This window comes from Procambarus clarkii, chromosome 2 (assembly GCF_040958095.1).
Source record: "Procambarus clarkii isolate CNS0578487 chromosome 2, FALCON_Pclarkii_2.0, whole genome shotgun sequence".
Classification (NCBI taxonomy): Eukaryota; Metazoa; Arthropoda; class Malacostraca; order Decapoda; family Cambaridae; genus Procambarus; species Procambarus clarkii.
In genome coordinates this window covers 50,095,814-50,118,883 of record NC_091151.1, presented here as the reverse complement: position 1 = coordinate 50,118,883, position 23,070 = coordinate 50,095,814, and the positions used below count along the sequence as shown (strand labels likewise).

The 23,070-nt window shown below is 35.6% G+C and overlaps 1 protein-coding gene across 3 annotated transcripts; it reads right to left on the bottom strand.

The window, feature by feature from the left end:
• Positions 1 to 131: 131 nt before the first annotated feature.
• Positions 132 to 21,307, bottom strand: LOC123762323 (kelch-like protein diablo). Of its 3 annotated transcripts, XR_011228866.1 has the most exons (15): positions 21,035 to 21,189; positions 19,761 to 19,925; positions 18,138 to 18,260; positions 17,253 to 17,387; positions 16,548 to 16,714; positions 15,803 to 15,974; positions 14,912 to 15,109; positions 13,943 to 14,055; positions 12,230 to 12,384; positions 11,797 to 12,017; positions 9,842 to 9,944; positions 8,902 to 9,009; positions 7,745 to 7,905; positions 7,216 to 7,436; positions 132 to 3,157 (listed from the first exon to the last, which is right to left on the bottom strand). XR_011228866.1 is itself a non-coding variant. In XM_045748787.2 (14 exons), exons 2-14 carry the CDS (start codon positions 19,875 to 19,877, stop codon positions 7,392 to 7,394), a joined length of 1,818 nt encoding a protein of 605 aa, XP_045604743.1. In that variant the 5' UTR covers positions 19,878 to 19,925; positions 21,198 to 21,307; the 3' UTR covers positions 132 to 7,391. The 3 variants fall into 3 exon arrangements, 2 of the variants coding, with proteins under 2 accessions (XP_045604743.1, XP_045604744.1); XM_045748787.2 differs by lacking the exon at positions 21,035 to 21,189 and adding an exon at positions 21,198 to 21,307 and having other exon boundaries at positions 132 to 7,436; XM_045748788.2 differs by having other exon boundaries at positions 132 to 7,436; positions 21,035 to 21,218.
• Between the last annotated feature and the right edge of the window lie 1,763 nt (positions 21,308 to 23,070).

Below are 23,070 nucleotides of genomic sequence, written 5' to 3'. Positions count from 1 at the left end.
CAAGTACTGCACTGTATACATTTTCCCCTGGAAAAATATTTACCAAGAGCATAGTGTAACAAATAATTAGTGTATAAACTACAACATCTCCCTTTGAAATGATTCCAAATAACAGGAAAATTAAAACTACATTTATTTATTTTTTATTTTTCACGAGGCATATCAAGAATACAACACCTAAAAGCCAGTTCTGGTATAAAAATTGTGTTCAATAAGATAATTGTAAACCTTTCTTAATACAGTATTTATTTCTAGGCTTACTGATTAACTATTTTGACCCATAAAATGAATTTCTTAATAGATACAGCATTTCATTAATAATGTACTGTACTTGTAATACTAAATATTCAAAATAATACTGCACTGCAATTACAACAATAGCAACTTTGCTGATAATGAGAATCATGACACCGATTAATATCAGGATGTCATATATATTATAACATTAGTATAAGCTATTTTAATACTGTAATTCCTAGACTTGTGAACATTGAGACAGTACCAGTAGTGTAGATATGGCGCACAACAAAAATGTACAATAGTGCATTTCTTGTATTCCGAGGTTTGAGTCTCAATCCTGTCAAATTCTACACTTGGTGAGAATTTCAAAACTTGATGTAACTAAATCTTAAGTTTACACTACACACTCCATATTAAAAATTATTATTATTTCTATTAACTCCATATTTAACTGTTTCCTTTAATGCTTATTAGATTAGGTAACAAGATACTTGGCAAATTCTTTTCGTACTTTTATTCACTGTATATTACTTTCATAGTTATTTTATTCTGCTGTTATCACCTGCTTACTATTTCCAATTATATACAAATGTCTCTTTCTGATTTAACCAGTATTAAGAACAAAGATAGAAATAGTCTTTCAGATGACAGTGGAATCTGTGTGTATCTCGAGCACAGCTTAGAATTATTTTAAGAGTACAAAGACTGAGAAATGCTGCTCTGAAATAACAATTAAGTCTTGAATTATATATCCCCTATACTTCCATATTTACTTATATACCGCTAATAATATGAACATAATTGTTTTAGCAGTCAGTTTGTGTGACTTAGTCAATTATTTTCAATAATGGCTAAATGCTAGTAGACTAGGCATTACAAAATAAATACAAGGCATGGCAAATATGCATCTAAATATAATTAAGAAACGGTACAGCTTACCTTATGTAACTGAACAGATACAAGTCACATCGTACACAAGGCGATTGATTCGCCAACGGATTTTAAGTCGCCTAATATAAATCAAGCCCAACACATCTAACTTAAGCTAAAAAAAATAGTTTTTTTAACAAACGGAAATAAACTTTGTCAAATTGTCTTGTATACGATGTGACCAAACCAGGCTGAACAATAATAAATGATATAAAACATCAGACAAAACACAATAAACATCTTATATAACAAAACAGTGATTAAAATAATAACACTAATATTTCTGTGCAATGTTTACTTTTATATATATTACACTATTATTTATCTTAACTGTTACTTTAGTTTATATTGCTTTAAAAACAATTACACAAAACTGTACACTCTACTTCCATATTAATGGAGGTAAAAACATCTGAGAAACATTGCCAAAGGATGAAAAAAAATCATAAAAATAATAAGGCATTTCTTTGGAGTTTGAGAAAATTGTTAGTGATATTACGTGCAAAATACAATGCACAGAGAGAGAGCAATTTCACTCAAACCTTGCATCTATTTGAGTGGACTTTGCATGCATCTGGAATCCTTTTTTTGTACAGTATTATGAAAACATTAAATATTGTAGATAAATTTACGACTTTTTGCCTTTCAAAACCATAAAAATATAAGTATACATATATTGTATCTCCTTACTTCCATTTCCACATGAACTCCTCCATCTAGGTATAAAATCCAAAGTTCACTCCAAGATAACAGCAAGTGGGGACTATAAATAAGAATTATTCGGATGTAGCCATCATCGAGTACCCTGAACTTGCATTATATGAGACATGAAAACTATTTCTTAAGTGTCCATGAAAAGAATGATCAAGTAGCAGATAGTAAGGGCTTTAAGATGAAAGTGACAGCATTTATGAGTAGTGCAATAAGTACTCTGATTTTTTACCGGTTCTATTTACCGTATCTTCTTGGTGTTAATCTTTATCTCTTTTACAATCTTAGTTTAATCTTCATCTTCACCTTTGAAATCTAGTGTAAACCTTTATCTTCCCCCCTGTAATCTTGGTGCAAACCTTTACATTCATCCAATTCATTACAATTAATTTACAACATTTTTCAACTTAAAAAGCACTTGAAGCCTTATTATTATTATCCAATTCTAAATTAAAGTAATTTCCTACCAATGTTTTATCAGTTACATTTTTATAATTACAGTATAACACTTGACTGGCCCAAATCTAAAAGGAATAAATGACAAACTACCATCTGAAATAAACATTAATTAGCATTTTTATTTCCAAGTTTCTCATAATTCTCTTTTCTCTGTATACTTCAAAACATATCAAATATACAGTATACACGTAAGAAAAATTCTCAACCAAATAATTTATAAAGGAACAATACTTACATATATATATAACCATAAAAAAAAAAAAGCAACAAGACAGAGAGAGCAGCTATTTACAATATACGTTAACAGCTTAGTGTGACGTTACTGAGCCTCCACCACAACCCAGCTATGAGGTGCTTTGTTTGATATATCTCAGCTGGAGAAACTTCACTTCAGTATGGTACTGTATTTTGATCTTTGTCTGCTAAATATGCATTTCATTTTCCTTTACCACATGAATCAACTTTGAAATACATGCAGCACTACCTCGAAATACAGAAGCCTATAATACAGCACTTGAGCAAATACAGTACTGTACATTGAAATATTACATTTATTATAAAGCAAAGTTATGAAAATGTTACTTACAAACTGTAAAAGGACAAAAATGTCACCAAATCTTGACTTCATTCATTCACTCATTGGTAATTTACAGCAACATAAATGATATGATCATGTTTTAAGCTGAAGTCGAGTGCTATCACCTTTTGCATCATACTCTATTTACAGTACTTGACCCATCTCGCCCACAAGCATTAGCATACTGCGTTTGAGTTTTTTATTTCTTGACGTGTTCACACTATTACGTAATCCTGCGGGCTTTAACGATAAAATGATTTAGATGAGAATGATAAATGAATTGCATTAAATGGATAATAATATCGAATGTAAATTAAATTAACCAGAACACAAAATTTTTGGAAGATATTAAGATTGCATAAAATAGTACATATGGTATTTTAATGAAAGACTGAAGATTATACAAACCTCCAATATTTCAAGTAAAGAAGAAAATGCTGTGGAGTGAAAACTAGTTTCTACAGCTGATGGATACATGTTGTCTGAGGTATAACAATGCAAATGGTTAATTTGTAACTACTAGCTTCATTCTGCCCCCACTCTTAAATGAACAAAGGAAATGTTTTTCTCAGCGTAAATATTACATTCAAATTTTTCGCACTCTACAGTATTTATTTTATATACAGTGGTACCTCCGTTTATGAATGCCCCTCTTTACGAACTTTTTGGGTTACGAACCCGATTTCTTCGGAAAATTTGAATCGGGTTACAAACTTTACCTCGGGATACGAGTTTGTTGAGAAGCGTATGGCCGACCTAGCGTGTGGCGGCACGTCAATCGCGCCTCAGTTTCCCAGTGCCTCCCGCCTGAATTCTTTGCAAGGATTTACAGGGTTTTTTTTTTGGATTTTTGGCTATTTGAACAAAAAGTTATTATATATCTCACCATGGGTCCCAAGAAAGCCAGTGGTAAGGTTCAAGGCAAGAAAACACACGTGAGAATGACCATAGAGGAAAAACAAGATATCATTCGTAAACATTAAAATGGTACACGTGTTGTTGAACTAGCTAGGCAGTATATCATTTTCGGATTACGAACCATCTCCAGGAACGGATTAAATTCGTAAACTGAGGTACCTCTGTATTTCTAAAATCTACCAAGATCCATCAATTTTCAATTGATTAGGCCAATTCAGGAAAACCCATATGAGAAATAAAATGAAATACAGTAGTCTGTGTTCCTTAATAGGTTACTCTTACTGATGTTAGTTGAGTTAGACATACAGTATTTACACTATGGTTTCTCTACACTGCCTGCCACATGCTTAATCTCAATGCTACCAATACTCATTAAAGTAACTGTTAAATATTATTTTCCATCATTACCTTAGTTGTCCACCTCTTAGAGGAAAGCTTATCTCTCTGCATCAACTATATCTGCATTATTTAGACAGTTTGCACAGACAAATACCCACAGAACACCCTTGAAAATCTGAATTCTATTTTCCAGCCTCGGTGCAGCTTTGGATAAAATCCTAACTTCCTAACAATTTTGAGTTTTTTTTTTTTTGGGGGGGGGCCTATATCACAAAATTCAACATATCTTTCTTATAGCAAATCACATACAGTAATACATATTTCTGCATATTCAGACATACAAATAATACTGTATATAAACAATTATGAGATTTAATGAAAATTACTTTGTAAAGAGATGTCATTGCATTCCCCTTTGGAAATTTTTTGTAAGGAGTAATCTAGAGAGTGGATTTGATCCCTTCTCATATAATGGATCCTTCTAAACAAACTGGATTTAAAGGATCACTACATGCTGAACTGTGTATGTGAAATACTTGAAGCACTTATTATGTCAGTAATACATTAACCTTCTCTTAAGACATAAACAACCTAATTCCCATATACTGTACATTTTTCAATGTACTGTACATCCTATGCCTTGAATATTTCTTGGCATACATCAGGATAGTCCTCAGAGAATCTCTTCTTAACACAATTTCACAAAATTATATTTTTGCTCGTTATATAGCAACTCTCAAACTCATTCCTCTATTAATGCAGCTGAAAGGAAACTCACTTTTATGATATTTCAATTAGAAAAAAATATTAATGAATTAAAATTTTGATAAACAGTAAGACATTCAGTACTTCCATTATCTCGAAACATTGTTTTCTAGCACTAATTGATCGAGAGCAAATGCAAAATTAACGCAGCATTCTATGCACAGTACTGTGTGGTTTGAGTCTGTGCGTGCAGCAGATAGCTGTTGTGGCCTTTAGTGTCATTACAACCAAGAAAAGAAACTTCAGTGCAAGATACCATAAGAGCTTCCTTTTACTCATACTTATAAAAGTTAGCAACCTGTATACTCTAAATAACTAAGACAACTAACGGGGTGAGAATAGCTTGAGCTACCTCATCCCTTTGTGTGTATTTTACCTCAATAAACTTATTTCAATTTCAATTTCACTGACACATACCAATTGCCTGTTAACAAATTAGAAACATCAAGCTTTAATTGTTTTCAGCATACCATATATCAATTAAATGTTAGTTTTGTGAAAGCAATCATGGGCTGAGATGTAACTATGTTGATAGTATGTGATGAGTGACCATAATATCACTAAATATTTCAGAAACATCTCCTAATTAGCACAGACTAACCTAATTTACATCACACACAATAATAACTGCTCATCAATACCTAATGTAGGTTATGAATATGATGCATATTCATAACCTATGGTTATGATGCATATTTCCAAAATATTCAGTGATGTTATGGACACTCATTGGATTAGCAACATAGTTATGCCTCAGTTTTGTGAAAAGCTAACCTAGGCTAATATGTAATTGATATATGGCATGCTGAAAACATATTGCATTGGATTATCTCATCGTTAAGTTTCATATCCACTGCTGTTGTCCACTCTGTTAAACATCATTATTTTAGACAAGTTTTATATTTTTTACATTAATCTTGCAAGTTGCGTAAACAAAAAATCAACTTAATTGAATCATATTTATGAGTGGTACCTTAGGTTATGTAACTGCCAGCTAAATGAATCTACTGTAGTGGTTGTTATATTAAATATCCCAAATAGAATCAGTCCTCAGTTCAAAAAAGAAATTCACACCCATACATTTTGCTTTAACAGCACAATTTCAACCGTACGATAATAGAATTCACCCTCATGAAGGACAAGCTGATGGTCAAGGGTTATGCAGTAAAATTATTATTTTGGTGCAAGATGTCAACATATTCTGGCGTGATCTGATCAAATGATAATTTGACAATTTCTGCATTTTAAAATTACATTCTAACATGGCACCTCTCAAGCATTCTGCATTTCATTATGTATTTACTTTTTTGGCTTCAAAATGGCACGAATATTTAATTAATAATAGTGTTCAGGTACATTATATCATTTTCATGGATTTTTGGATGGCTCAATTGTTCCCATTTTGTAGTAGGCCCCTTCAGTAGTTCCCTGGAGCTTATGCACTGTTGTCATTCTCTTCCCCTTCAACCTTTCCTTATCATTTTTGGTGAATGCGGCAAGTTCTAGAGGGGTCCTTTAGTTACTGACACTTGGATTCTGCATGCTACTCATAGTGTCCTTGATCGTCAATTGTGTCTCATGTTCCTAGTTCTAACACCAAGTTCTTCCTTGTCATCTGCAAGGTGGCTTGGTTCAGCCGATCAGAGTGCAATACTTCTCCATTCTTACCTAAGTTCCTTCTTCCCCATTGGGTGTTTGGGATTTAGTACTGGCAGTTCATGAGTAAGGTGGCTGGCTGGCTGGCTGAGACCCTATGTGACTAGGGCTGCCATCTTACAATCAACAGGTTCATCAAGGTTTGATTGTTCCTCGGCACCTATGCTCATGTGCTCCTCCCCCCCTCCCCTCCCTCCCCGAGTTTTAATTTCTAGTTCGCAAGCTCTGGAAAGCTACTGGAGACCCACCAGAAAAGGATGTTATATTACATTCAATACCATATTTTTCTATATACAGTAACCTTAACTTCAAATTTGATCTTCACAAGGTTTTCTAGGAATGCATACACAGAACAAACTGAGTACCATCTGTATATACTGAACAATTTTCTTTTTAGTATCCAATAAATTACCATCACAGAATGCCTAAGTAATTATTATAATGGACATAAATTTTTAATGCATCATTAATTACAACTTTAACTGTAAATGAAACTGAAAATGAACACTGAAGTTGAACCTGTACTTGACACCCTATTCAGTAACTTTAAATGAATGATTATTACATGTTCTCCAAGTTCACAACATAAACTTAAGTACTGCAGTACTATAAATAGTTACCAGAGTATTTAAAATGTTGATAAAACCGTCCTCTCCTGGCTTTGGGGTCCTTTCATCCATACAACATTACCAAAACTTTTGCTATGTACTTCTTCAGACAAAGATCATGGACTGGCACTGGCCCCTGGCTATTTCCAGAATGTTTGCCGTGCCTGGTTGGTGGAGGCTCGTGGATGTCAAGATAGAGGGGTTGCAAGGTCACCCAGAATTTCTTTTTTTATCTGCAGGAAAATATAATTTAAATATTAAATAACTTAGAAAAGCAGAATGTTTATTGTACAGAACTATCACACAACCTGGTACTCGACTATTCACACTGGTCAATGCCAAGTCAGCCATTAGGGCTTCATCTCTAACTACAGACAGCATACACCAATTTTGATCCATCCTGGACCCTTATCAAGTGCAAAGTCATCGCTACTGTGATTCGTGGTAGAGAGAAATTCAACTCATTGCAGCGAATACAGCAAGCCTTCCACCCTTCCAGCCACCATAACTATGGCTAAAAGAAACAATGCAGTTTACAAACCCTGAGAGGTGCACACGATAGCCACGATCGACCTGTTAGCATCTCTCCCACAAGCGTCCAGGTATCCAAGCTGGGATTATAGCACTCTATTGTGTCATGGAAGTGCTCCCATCCATCTTCTCCTCCCAGGATGTAGATCTTTCCATCCACTACAGCTACCCCTGCAAAATTCAGAGTACTACATGTGGTATGACCTTCAATTGTCGACAATACAAATATGCACAATTAAATCCGAGAAAAAATTAAGGTATGCGTGTGCCTCTGAAGTCCAGGGATGGAGGTTCAATCCCATTGTGCTGCTTCAACTAATAAGTACAAATACGCATATGGTATAATGCGAAGAGAAACATGGCTTCAATGCAAAGAGATACATAGTTTTAATGTGAAGATGATCTAGAAGAGTTGTTATTTCATAGAGAATAAAATTAAAATTGACTCAAGAAATACTGTACAGACAATACAGTCTTTGTAGCACACAGTACTTGCACTATTGCAAGGTAGAATGCAACAGAATTTCTAATGCCGAGGATCGTATACAATTTAAATTTTGACATTTTAAGCTTTACAAATGAAGATCTTAAATACACTACCAATTCTAACAGTATTAAAGTTATGAAAAAGTATTCTCAAAATCTTATCACTTGTATGATAAATTATGCAATATCAGTATGTATCAGAACCAGTCTCATCATAAATTTATCTTAATACCTTGGTCAATGAAGTTATTTACTGTATTAGACTTATCAAGCAAAGCAGATCAAATTTTAATACAATATACAGTAGGTGCTGCATAGTACAAAGCAGGAGAAAAAAAAAGATAACTGAAGTACACATAGCACATGATATAAAACTTGAGATTGCATGCATAATACATTGCTGAAAAAGGTAAATTGGACACTATCAATATAATTCTTGTAACTGTCAGTTTCCACTGTATTTAAATATATTTGAAGAAAAACTGTAACTTATGAAATACCAGCACTATGTGCAAGTGCTCAAATCTAGACCTGTTGTCTTATAATATTTTGTCTTGTGTAGCAGTAAATACGAGCAGCATCCACACTGCAATAAGATCTAATTTAATTTCTCCAATTAAGCAAAATTGTATGTTAATTTTGTTAATAAATATGTTCATAATAAATTAGCAAGACACACACCTGGTCTGTAGCGACGTTCACACATGCCTGTCATAGTTTCCCAAGTCTTGTTGACCGGGTCAAACTTCTCCACTTTATTAGTATTCTCAGTTGAAGCATGCCACCCTCCTGATGTGGAAATTCAATATATAGAGTAATGCAAAAAGCCTTATTAGACCAATGATTAAAACTAGCACTCAGTACCAATACAGGGTCTGCCACACCAATGATTAAAAAGAACACTCGATACCGATACAAGGCCTTCGTGAACATACACAAAGTATTTACATCACACTTTCATTTATTAACTATTTTAAGTGATTCAGTGGGTGAAGTTGACATACAGAAATTCTATCTGTGTTTATAAAAAAGCTTGGTAGATAGAATATTTCAATGCCAGAGATACCCTTTATGGGAGTAAGGTGTCCCCCATATAGCTACCTAAGGGAGCAATGGTGTCGAGATATTCTTCAGGTGGCACTGGCTGGTCAAACTACATCACAGCTAGAAAAGTCAGGTTAAGGCCCTCCAAGGGTAGCATCAGCTCGTTAAGGCACTTAAAAGTATGTGTGTGTGTGTACACATACACACCTTCAGAATTATTTCACATTTACTCCTTTACATGATTGTGTAGCAGCTCTGCCCTTTCAGACTTTTCTGGAGGGTGTTGTATGGTTTCTTTCTGTTTACCTCAATGCTACTCTAAGCAATTCTCATTCTTGTTGTTTGTAAACACAGTTTGGTTAGTAAATACCTTATGCAACTAGGGTTCTCTCAATGGGCTGCTTTCTTTTTCTTGTCTGCCTTCCTATGGGCCAGTGTTATGCACATACAGTACTTCTCACAAAGCTCAACAGCGTACCAACCCAACTTCGCATTTATTCAACATACGTACACATGCATGAAATAAAATATATACCAGATCTCATGAATTGTACAATTATATAGTCCAGAATCAAACCTATGATGTAGATAAACCCATGAAGTACTGCTGCTGCAGAGCCACTTCGTGGAATAATCATTGATGGAAGCTGTTCCCAGGAGTCCGTGTGGGGGTCATACATCTATGTGAGAAAAATGTTCACATTATATTTAAAAAAAGTCAACTTTATGCAATTTGTTTTTTTTTTAAATATAATTTGATTTAGCAAGTACAGTATTGTAGTTCACTTTATAAAATGGCAACAAAGTGATTATAAATTAATCTATCAACTAAAGATGTGTAGAGGTACAGTATAACAAAGATTCTTTGTGTGCATGCAATTACAAAGCTACCCAATTCTTCCTTGGAAAGATATTCTCAAATTGAACAAATCAAGAGATACAATTACATACAGATATTACTGGATATTGCAGAATGTTTCTTTATTCTCAAGCCATGAAAGCTGCATATACTGTATTCCTATTTGTACTTCAAACATTGATTCATCAACATTACAAAACACACACCATCTACTTTACATTTTTTTATCTTAACTGTTTATTATTCTCGTCTTAATATTCTTACTTTACCACTAGTCTCCAAGACGTACTAGCTTCTAATACACCTAAATACTAAGGATAACTTTTACAACTGAAATATATATGCACCTATGAAGGGACTTTAGAGACAAAATAATTATTAAATACAGAAGATTAATAAAAGCAAGAGTCCTCTGTGCCTCACTGCTCATTAGGATCAATTAATAGTTTTATCACAACAGCTAAATTGGGAAAATCCGAAGGAGCCGTGATGAGGATTCAAACCTATGCGCTGGGTGTTCCCAGACACATGCTCTAGACAACTAGGCCACGACATGGACAAAAGAATCGCGTCCTTTTGACCCTGAGGATTTAAGGTCAAACCAGGAACCCCTGAGGATTCTTCAGGAATCTGAGGGTGCAGTAGTACCCCAGGTTGCAATCCTTTTGACCATGTCATGGCCTAGTTGTCTAGAGCGTGTGTCTGGGAACATCCAGCGCATAGGTTCAAATCCTCATCATGGCTCCTATGGATTTTCTCATTGATGGGACCACGTTAGTGAGATTATTCTCTGTGAATAGCTAAATTGTTACTCAATAGAATTTATGCATTTACCTTTCTGCAAATCGGTAACAAAATTATAAACACAATAAAAGTCAAGCTGAATGTACAGTATTACTGTATATGAAAATCTTTTATAAGCAGGACAATTGGTTGCTTTCTTAAGTAAGGTCTTTTTGTTCCTTGGACAAGGATGTTGCACACAAAGTATATGTTGACAACACTCTGCACATACCAAAACTACTTGTGTCCAGCATAAATACCCCATGTTCTTAAGGCACCATGAATGTAATAGTTAAAGCTAAGAGAGTACCATACAGCTGGTGCACAACCAAGCTAGAACCGAGAGAACCCGTTGTTCTCTCTAGAGTTAGCTTAGAGACATACAAATAACTGTATACAGGCACAAAGAAACAGGTTTCTAAGGATAAATGCAAGTCCTTTAACTCAGGTGTTTAGCCTGTGCTTGCCTAAATTGCATATTGAACTGGTCAAGAATAATGTGAGGATTGGAGTCAGAAAATCCAATCATTTTATGTAAAGATGTTCCACCTGATGGAAGTCTGGGATAGCGACCAGGTGACTACTCTTAGCCATTTGTCTGAGATAACAACCACTCTTAGCAATTGCTAAGAGTGCTTGATAGACCCCAAGATCCTTGGAAAGATCCCTACCGTACCAGTACAGAATATCAACCTGCACTGATTACATGAAAATTGCCCAAGGGAGACACCAACTATGTAGTAGAGCTTAGGAAATACTCTTAATATATGCTGAATATTACAACTACTGTATTTGCTTAACATTGCAATTTAAAAATAATGCCTTTGCAAACCACTTACAAAATCAAATTGTCATGCATTTACAATTATTATCAATACAAATTTACGTACTTGCACAAGATCAATCCCATCACCATCTTCCAGAATAGCACCACCACACACATAAAGCTTTCCTTGACAGGCAGCAATAGCTGGGGAAGTAAGGGCCAATTTCATGGAAGCCACGGGACTCCACGAGTTGATGCGAGGATCGTAACGTTCTACATCAGTCAACCTATTTGATCCATCCCAACCCCCAACTGCATAGACATAACCGTCTAGTGTTGCTGAACCTATAAAGATCACATAAACATGAACATTGAGAAAACAAAACATCATTTTCTCAACAAGCACACGATGTACATCCACAACATATATGTCGATGGTGAATACGTAGCTCATGGCACTTAACGAGAATACTGTAGTCCACAAAAAGAAAGGCAGAAATATATTATAAAAGAAGCTGTGTATGATATCAGACTGACATGTCATTTTACCTAGTTACCTAGTTCTGATCTGGGCTTAGACATGGGTGCCAAGTCATGCCACTCGTCCAAGACTGGGTCATAACGCCACAAACATCGAGTCACTGTACCATCGGGAAACTCTCCTCCAGCCAGATACAGGATATTTTCTCCAGATACAACCAAACCGTGCTTGCTAATATAAACAAACAAGATCAATATTACAAATTGTAGTTTTATATTTTATGAAATCAAACTCAAAAAGCCATTATGTGCTACATTAATTTTCTACATAAATGGGTCCACAAACTTTGCCCCATGGTTCAATAACCTTGTTCACCAACCTTGGCCAGTAACATTCCAAATAATCTGGTTATGTAGTTGTGGTAAGGGAGATGAAGTCAACTCTAACTAGAACCACAGAAAGATCAATTCATTATCATACAAAAGAATGAACATTAGTCAACAAATCCCCTCCAAACAAAAATTTGAATTCAACAATGCCAATTATTTCTTTTCTAAGTACAGATTGGGCTATCAACTGGAACTCTATCTTGTGGCAGCACAGCCACCACAACAGATGCTAATGAATCGGTAGCCATGCTTGTCGTTAATCGGCACTCCTCACTGTCTACCTCCAGCTCGGCAGTAGTCACTAATTACAAGTTGTCCATCATTTTATCATATGTTACTGTCCCTATGCTTTAATATTCACTTCATGGTGTATATCCATTGTATACATAACACTGTCTAGTGCTATCCACCTCCAGCTTTATTTTGATTTTGTTTGGGTCTTGTTTAGGTGCGTTATCTTGAGATCTTGAGATGATTTCGGGGCTTTTAGTGTCCCCGCGGCCCGGTCCTCGACCAGGCCTCCACCCCCAGGAAGCAGCCCGTGACAGCTGACTAACTCCCAGGTACCTATTTACTGCTAGGTAACAGGGGCATTCAGGGTGAAAGAAACTTTGCCCATTTGTTTCTGCCTCGTGCGGGAATCGAACCCGCGCCACAGAATTATGAGTCCTGCGCGCTATCCACCAGGCTACGAGGCCCCTCGTGTCTCAGACATAAACCTTGACATTGGGCACAGGTTACCCTTGACTTATTTGTTTGGGTGACATTTTGTTCCTTCTTTCCCAAGCAAACTTGGGTGGCCTGAACAATAAGCGAGGTTGTTGGATCCTTCGGCCCTGTCGTGTTGGTGGTACTGCTGTCTGGTAGCAGTCAAGGTAGTGACTGATTGCCTAGCTGGTAAGGAGCAAGGAAAATCACCAAGAGTGTTTGATTTTAATAAAAATTTAATGAGGGTTTAGCAAATCTAATATCTGTTGTCGGTTTTGTATGATACTAGTTGGGCTCATGGTGGTCACTAGTTAGATTCAACAAATTATATGACCAAACAATTTATAATGTTACTGGTACATTACGTAATAGTGAGTGGACCCGTCATTACACTTTGGTTAGCAGAATGTCTTTGTGGCTCTATACAAGACACTGGCTTCTTGCAGCACCCATGAGTCCAGCTCAAGAAGTATTTCCACTTCACACAATACCCTGATTTTTAATTTACTTAATTCCTTATCTATTACTTTTAAATATATTGAAATATGTAAACATTAAATATGATCAAAAACAATTAAATCTACATTTACATCTATCTGGACAGAAAAATAAAAGATTCCACAGATTTAGAGCCTCATTTAGCACAAATATACTAAAAGTAGAGCATAGACACCAGTGTTAAGTGAACACACCTGACAGCAAATGGAAGACAAGAAAGGCTTCTCCAGCAGTGCGCAAGAGGATCAAAACATTCCACTGAGCGCAGCACCAGTTTGTTGTCTTCACCGCCCACTGCCACTATCACCTATCAAAATGATTGATTTTACCAATGTTTTCTACAATGTGAAGCTTAGCAGGTATGGCTAACATTTTATAATCTAGCTCGATATTTATTATAGGAATGTTATTTTGTGCTGTAGTAAAGTGTTTCAAGCTAACCAACACAATTCCCTGTAGCTACAACTTAACCCGAACCAAAGTTGGGTTTGTTCTCAACTCGCAGTCATGACTACAAAATTCGCATCCCAGACAGGACAGAAATGGTTGGGCAGATTTCCTAATACCTAATGCCTCTGTTCACCTAGCAGTAAATAGGTACCGTGAGTTAATTAAATGTTTTGGGCTACATCATGAAGTTTGGTAAGTGCATTTGTCACTTGGCTAGTCATTTAAATACCATTGGGCCTGGCTAGTAACTCACTGGGTGACCATACTAGCTAGGATGACCTCGATAAGCCTAAGTGGTACAATAGCCTATGATACAAATGGTTCTCTCTGAGCTCAAGATTTATCCAGAGTATCATCTAAGAAATGTGTCGCATTCCTTTACATGCTTTAAAAAATGTTACAATAAACAATGTTAACCCTTCATAAAATCTTGCTAACATTAATAATTATAAACAGGGCAAACATTAATAATTATACAAGTTAATTAATAACCAACAAGCTACCTCAATATAATTGTCTCTAGAAATTAATAATAGATTTACAGTCAGACCATCTTGTTGACAGAGGTTAAATTCATTATTAAAAATATATAACATCACTATTTGTATGTAGATATCTTGCATTACATTATTAATACGTTTCAATAACAATTTTTTTTTTTTTTGTAGCCAAGAGGTGCTAGTGAATGCTAACTTCACCTGCAGGCAACTTACCGTTGTCGTGTTTGTGTTCCGTCTGTGACGGGTGCGTGGAGATGTTAGTTGGTGGCGTCTGTCGGGAAGGAGATGGTAGAGCCTGGCTTCCTCCACTATCACACGGCACTCTGGCGATGACCTCACGGCCATTTCCCCTTCCACAACATCCACTAAAAAATACGGACTAACAAGTGCCAACCTCACGCACTCCAGAGCCTGTATCGGAAATTTTATAAGTAACATGTAAGTTTTATCACCATAACAGTCTTATTAAATACAGGCAGATATTATTCAACTCAAAATAATTAACGGAGACGAGTCACATTATGGAAGCCGTATCAAAATATAATACTGTACAATATACAGTATACAATTTACTCGTCTATAGTAAGCAACTATAGACAATTGCTTCTTTTCATACGTACATAATATAGAACTTGGAGGGAGTTATCAAGGGGAAAGCGCCAAGCCATTACGACTATATAGCACTTGGAAGGGGGTCAGGATAAGGATTTGGGATGGGACGGGCAGAAGGAACGGTGTCCAACCACTTGTGGACGGTCGGGGATTGAACGCCAACCTGCATGAAGCGAGACCGTTGCTCTACTGTCTAGATTAATTACACCAAAATAGATGTATAATAACCATATTTACATTTGAATGTAAATGAAGTAGTGACAACTAAAATCAACATCATGATAACTTCATTACCCCCAGAAACAGATGTATGGCAAACTGCACATTATGGGGTTAAGAATCACAATCCATTTGGTGCATTTGTTAACTACTGTGAAAATTAATTCAAAATATATGAATTAATGTCATTATCAGCTGGCAATCTATTGTTTGTGAAATAAGTCATATACTATCATATATTATACGTTAAACAATGCTTTACTCTCGGCTCACCTTGTAGAATGTGGGTGCTCTTGTGGAGTAAGAATGATGGAGCCAAGCAGTTGTAGCATCAAACACATGCTCCTCTCTGTCTACCTCCAGTTCATCTGCAGATATAATCTCTACCACTTTTTCTACTGGTAGATTAAGCCACTCTTCACCTCCCATCACCCGCGTAAAGTTTCTGTATGAGAAATAATTTAATTTTCACAACAGCTACGTATATCTTGCCTGCATTTTTTGGAAGCAAGCATGTTTATGTACAGCTCAGTTTCTGATAACCATATCCAAAACAAACACAAACCTCTAATCATTTATGTATATATTTCTTGCTACAGTATCTCGTTAATTTTTTTTTTGCCCAATTAATTATCTTCACAACCCTTTCCACACTACATGCATCTGTATTTTTATCCTCATGATAAAACACATAAAATGAATGATATTTACAAAAAAAAATACTGCAAAAGCATTATAAACTAGTGGTTTTCAGAAATAATAACCATCAGTCTCAACACGTTAGTTGGATTAGTGTAGTTCTAAATGGAAATTTATAAATCATTTGGACACAGTACGTTGTAACGAGAGACTGGGCTGCACCTTTACTTATATTACTATAATGCCAGTATATGTATAGGTTTTTGGACTAATTATCAACCGTGGTTCATCCACTTAATGTCTATGCAAAATTCGCAACAGCTTCCCCCTTACAGAATCTGCACAATAAAAGGCGTGTTTATTTTGTCCGTAGTCATACCTTAAGGTATACGCTTTAGCCTTTCTAGTAAGATCATGACAAGCATGGGCCTCAGCAAAGCAGTGAATTCCGACACAGTTCGTGGCATCGATGTGGCGTTCAAGGAAGCGGCAACAAGCTTCTCTGACAGCAGCCACCTCCAAAAGATTCGAGGCACTAAGAAGGGCCTGAAATGAGGGAGTATTACATACAGGTACTAATGGAATATAGTTTGATGTATCACATAATCCTCATGTTAAAAAGGCAAATTCAATTGAACAAAAATGTAATTTTGAACATGCAGACGATGAGTCACAATAACGTGGTAATACTCAGTTTTAATACTTAAAACTATATGAAATGTAAGTTAGCATATTTGAATTGTTAAAGAGATTTAGCAAATTATTTACTGTTTTTAAACATTATTTAGAAAATACAGTTTTTAGTAACAGTACAAATATAGCAAATAATGCTCACAATAGTAGCAAAACACAGGATAACATGTGAGCAAAATTGATTACATAATGCTAATTATGAACAGGTTTTAATATATGAGAGATCCATTCCTCATGTAATTATTGACAGCATTATCTAAATTACAAAACACATTAGGTGTAAATGTGTAATTTGTTATAAATATGCTGCATGTCTTCTATAATTCCATTTATAGGTAACAAAATATAAAATACTGTATAAGCCTTTCATAAGAACATTAACGCAAGTTACCTGGACATTACTTTCCGTTATCATGATGGTGGAAGTGTAAGCATAGTCAAGGAGTTGAGACACCATGCCAGGATCAACACCACTCAGTGTGATATGCTCTTGCTGTGACTCTGCCAAGTTACTTAAAAACATTGCCTGCAAAGAAGGAAATAACTAATGTACAGTACTGTATATACAAATGCAGAGAATAAGTCACAATAACATGACTGAAAACAAATAACCCAACCCACACATATAAAATGAAAGTGAAAATTTGATGAGTATATTGTGTTAACTGTACACATGATACGCTGTTTAAATACAGTACATCTTTATAACTTAAATGCATTATTACGAAAATTAACAATTCTTGAGGGGGTTGGCCAGATGCAGATTTGTCTCAGGAATGTGTGAGAAGATTGATGACTTCCCTCAGCAAGCACGTACAAGTGATTGAAGAATGAAAAATGAGAGAGTAAGGAGCAAGTTAGGAGCAGTGATTTGTGTAGTGGGCTTGCAACCCAAGTTCGATTCTTGGGTAGGAGCAACATTTGAGCAAGTTACCTTACATCTGATTATCTAACAGTAAACAGGTACAGTACATGGGGAATTAAGTAATTGTTGGGGGTTGTAATCTGGGAAATGTCAATCGTTGACATAAGAGGGACCGTAACAGGCATAACATGATGCCTGTCCCTGACAATGGGAAACCATTACCCAGTTCCACATTTTAATGGAGTGGGGAGTTTGTACCCATTATTTAACTGAATGTACATAATGTATTATGTCACTATGTATTAAGTTATACTGCATCCAAATTGTGCTGTTATCACAGTAACATTCTTTGGAAAATAAATTATATTTTTTCAATAACTTTTGCCAAAGAACTGAACACATGTTGCTTACCCGGAAGTACGGACTGAAGGATGCTAACACAGATCTATGCACAGGGAAAGTCATTCCATCCACACACAAAGTCACATCACAGAAATGTCCACTTTTTCGTAGATCATTGAGGCCTGAGAGTACCTGAAACAATGAAGTTAGAATTTAACCTAAATATGCAGCAAAACTTGTTTAATCAAATGGATAGTATTCAAAGGGGATAAATATATAAACAAGCACTGGTAGATATTGGATATCAAACTTGTAAATACTTTAATATTTATATTACCAGGATTATATAATCAGATACTGTACTGTAATTCCATTTTCAAGAATACTATGCTTGACAGCTCTACAACTCTCCTACAATATCACTAATCTTAATACTAAGAACACTTCACAATGTTCATCAACTCACAATCTAAAAAGTCTAAGGGGAAAAAAATATCAAAGTTTTTTTCAGTTTAAAGAAGCCCATTTTGCAGGTAGTGATTACATTGAGACACCAAACCCCCTCTCACACCTGGATAGTTATCTAGATATTTGTGATGGTCTGAAAGCATATTATGTTTCCAATAACAGTCTACTTGCAAATTGGCTAGTACACTTTTGTCTTAAACAGGTAAAATCTTAAGCCCCCAAGTGTTAATCTCCGGCATGTGTGTGGTAATTTTGGAGTAGATATTCTTGCATGTTTTTGTAGATATCACTCAAGATCTGCCCCTTTCCCTCATACAATGTATGTTGAAATTATTATAAAGTCAGCAACTAAGTGACTACATGGCCAGATTACAACAACATTGGGGATACTTCAAGAAGATAAACGAATGCATTTTACAAAAATAATACACATACAGACACCATAAATTTTGGAAGACAACATTTATAATTCTGGTAAAACCATACAGAATCCCTACTGTGAATTGCTTAAGAATTCTTACATAAATGGAAATTATGTATATGAAACAAATAAACAATTAAATGTTCAGTACAGTATATAAATGTACAATTTTTGTGTATAAAATCATCAAATAACTAACTTATATTAGACCTTCAAATTGTATTCTTATTGTCCTACTTTTGTAATGTAAAATATGGAAATATTTGTCACTGCTTTAATGGTAAACTACACTTTATTTTTCTAATATATATATATCATCTTTCAAATTTCAAGCTAAATGTTACTCACTTCAAGCCCAAATGAGAGTTTGGTTTAGACTGATGTAAACCTGTTTAATACAGCCATTATTGTAGCAATTTGTAGAGTTTCTTACAGAAATATGTTTTATTCTAAATTTGACAACTATAATGATTTTAAAATCCTTGATAATTGTAGCTTCTAAATCTAAATTGAATTCTCGAGTCAACAGTTCATTCAGATAAGTACTGTACAGTACAGTACTTCGTGTTGTATTAGTATTACAACTTTCACTTAGGTAAATAATTTACTGTAAATTTGTGTAAACTAACCCAATTATAAATGTACAAAATGCACATTTATGAATACAATTATGGTTGAGAAACACAGCCGATTTTAAATAAAAAATACATAAACCACGTTAATACTGTAAATATAAAGAACTTAAACATCATATCACACAACATAATAAGAAAGCACTACAGTACTTGTTTACAAGCACTTACAGCCTCAGGATGGGCGGAGTTGACAAATTTGCAGTCATCACTCGGAGACGATGCTTGTGATTCCGAGCCATCTCCTCCTCCTCCTCCTCGCACAGAACCTGTGTCCCTACGCGACATTATCCTGCCCACGTCTCATTCGCTTTAAGATCATACATCATTATGACACTGTAAATAAATGGACCTGTTTAATTAAAAGTTCATGGTAAGGTACCATACTAAAATTTCAATTCATTCACCAGCTATGTGAACAGGTAGCTAAATCCATCATTTATTTGTGTAAAATCTCCTAACCACACTGCCCATAGTCAGGCCTGGACTCGGGGAGTAGAAGAACTCCCAAAAGCCTCTCCAGGTATGCTTGTATGGACCATATAAGGATGTTCCATCAAAAGGCTAAAACATAACCACAATATACAGCTATACCACATCACATACACATATAAGGAAAGGAAAATCAAATTATATCATGCATTACTCCACAAGGATACTCTGGCATGAAGGTCCAACTGTTCCTTACTGTAGGGGTTCAAGAAAACATTATTACTGCATTGTACCATCATATTTCATAAGACAAGGAGTGTTCATTCATAAGACAAGGAGTGAAGTCTCCCAGACTTGGAGATAGAAACAAGAAATTGTCTTTTCTGTCTTGGAGGCCAGACAGAAATTAACTCATGTTTTTCCTTCAAATCGTAACAATTTTGTAAAATGGGGATATTAGATAGTAACATTAATAATGTACTTTTATGTGAATAAACATTATTATTATATTATTAATGTTTATTCACGTAAAAGTACTTAATTATTATTATTATTAACTTGTATACCCAGCTCTTGACCTACACTCTGTAATCCCTCATACAGATTAGGGATTATCAAGGAATAATGATATGAAACAAGCTTAAAAAAAATCCCTGGACTTTTACTGGACCACCTCCTGGAGGTCCAGTTTACTTGTTCCAGGACCTTTACAGGACTTTACTTGTTCCAGGACCTTGTGGACACACAAACGCATGCAAACACACACAACTAATGGTATATCCATTATGATAAGCCATTAACCAGCTTGACTAAGCTTGCCCACGATCATCTAAGATTCACTCTTGTATAAAATATCACTGTAAATCTCCAGTTATACAATAATCGCTAAACTATGAAACGGTACCAACTACAGAATGAATGTACAAGAATGTAACAACTCTTGTATATATCTCAAAAAAAATAAAAAATAAACACTCGTGGGGGAATCACAACAAAAACACAGCCATACATACATTTAAAAACAAAACAAATCGATGAATCAACATTGACAAAGCAGCAGCAGCAGTTCGAGCCCTTGCGGCAGTAGGAAGGAAGGAAGCAGAGAAGCAGCAGACACGGCTATGTGTGTGTGTGTATATATGTAGCATCTATAGTGACTACTGTTGTTTAGCTCACCGCTGCTGAGCTGACAACACCATTCACCGCGACCTCCCGTGCATCATTATCTCCCAGTCGTCTCCATAACTATCGTACCTTCTGTTGATGGCTCTTGTACTTGTACAGCTGTTATTGTACCCTTGAATGCAGTTAGGCCTACAGAAACAACGCTTTCGCCCACATGATGGGTATAGCTTTTGATACAGTGCCACATGAATGACTGATTAAAAAGATAGAGGCTCAAGGTATTGGGGGTGCTATATTAAGTTGGATTAAGAACATAAGAACAAAGGCAACTGCAGAAGGCCTATTGGCCCATACGAGGCAGCTCCTATCTATGTTGTTGTTAAAGATTCGCTACTTGGAACAAAAAGTTCCAAGTAACACGGGCTATGGTGAGCCCGTAGTCCTATCTATAACCACCCAATCCCACTCATATACATGTCCAACCCGCGCTTGAAACAATCGAGGGACCCCACCTCCACCACGTTACGCGGTAATTGGTTCCACAAATCAACAACCCTGTTACCGAACAAGTATTTACCCAAGTCTTTCCTAAATCTAAATTTATCCAATTTATACCCATTGTTTCATGTTCTGTCTTGTGTTGATACTTTTAATACCCTATTAATATCCCCTTTGTTGTGTCCAATCATCCACTTGTAAACCTCTATCATGTCACCCCTAACTCTTCGCCTTTCCAGTGAATGCAATTTAAGCTTTGTTAATCTTTCTTATTAGATTAGGGCATGGCTATACCAAAGGAAACAGAGAGTTAGTATAAATGGGGTTAAGTCAGAGTTGGAAAATGTTGTAAGTGGAGTGCCTCAAGGCACTGTCTTGGGACCTCTGTTGTTTATAATATATATACATGATTTAGATTCAGGTTTGAGTAGCAACATTTGCAAATTTGCCGATACTACAAAAATCGGTAGGGAAATTAACACAGAAGAAGACTCACTATCACTACAAGTTGATATAAATAGGGTTTTGAAATGGTCAAAAGATTGGCAGATGCAGTTTAATGCTGATAAATGTAAAGTTCTGAGGCTAGGTAATGATGATAGAGTTACAAGATACCAGCTAGATGGTGTTGAGATTGCTAAGTCGGATTGCGAAAGGGATCTGGGAGTTATGATTAGAAAGAATTTAACACCAAAGGATCAATGCATGAATGTTCGTTATAAGGCAAATAGGACACTGGAATTTATTAATCGAAGCGTTAGTTTCTTCAGGTATATCTTGCTCTGGTTAGGCCCCCATTTAGATTATGCAGTTCAATTTTGGTCGCCGTACTATAGAATGGATATAAATTCACTTGAACGTGTCCAGCGTAGGATGACAAAGTTAATTCCCCAATTAAATATCTTTCATATGAAGAAAGATTAACAAAGCTTAAATTGCACTCACTGGAAAGGCGAAGAGTTAGGGGGTGACATGAGAGAGGTTTACAAGTGGATGAATGGACATAACAAAGAGGATATTAATAGGGTATTAAAAGTATCAACACAAGACAGAACACGAAACAATGGGTATAAATTGGATAAGTTTAGATTTAGGAAAGACTTGGGTAAATACTAGTTTGTTGATTTGTGGAACAAATTACCGCGTAACGTGGTGCAGGTGGGATCCCTCGATTGTTTCAAATGTGGATTGGACATGCATGTGAGTGGGATTGGGTGGTTATAAATAGGAGCTGCCTCGTATGGGCTAATAGGCCTTCTGCAGTTACCTTGTTCGTATGTTCTTATGTAACGCTATGCGTGTTAGTAGTTTTTTCAAGAATGTAAAAACATCAGTACTATGTACTCTCATAAACCCATTGTAGCTTCTTGTATATATATAAATAAATAAATACATAAATAAAAAAAATTTTCGCCCTTCGCTTCAG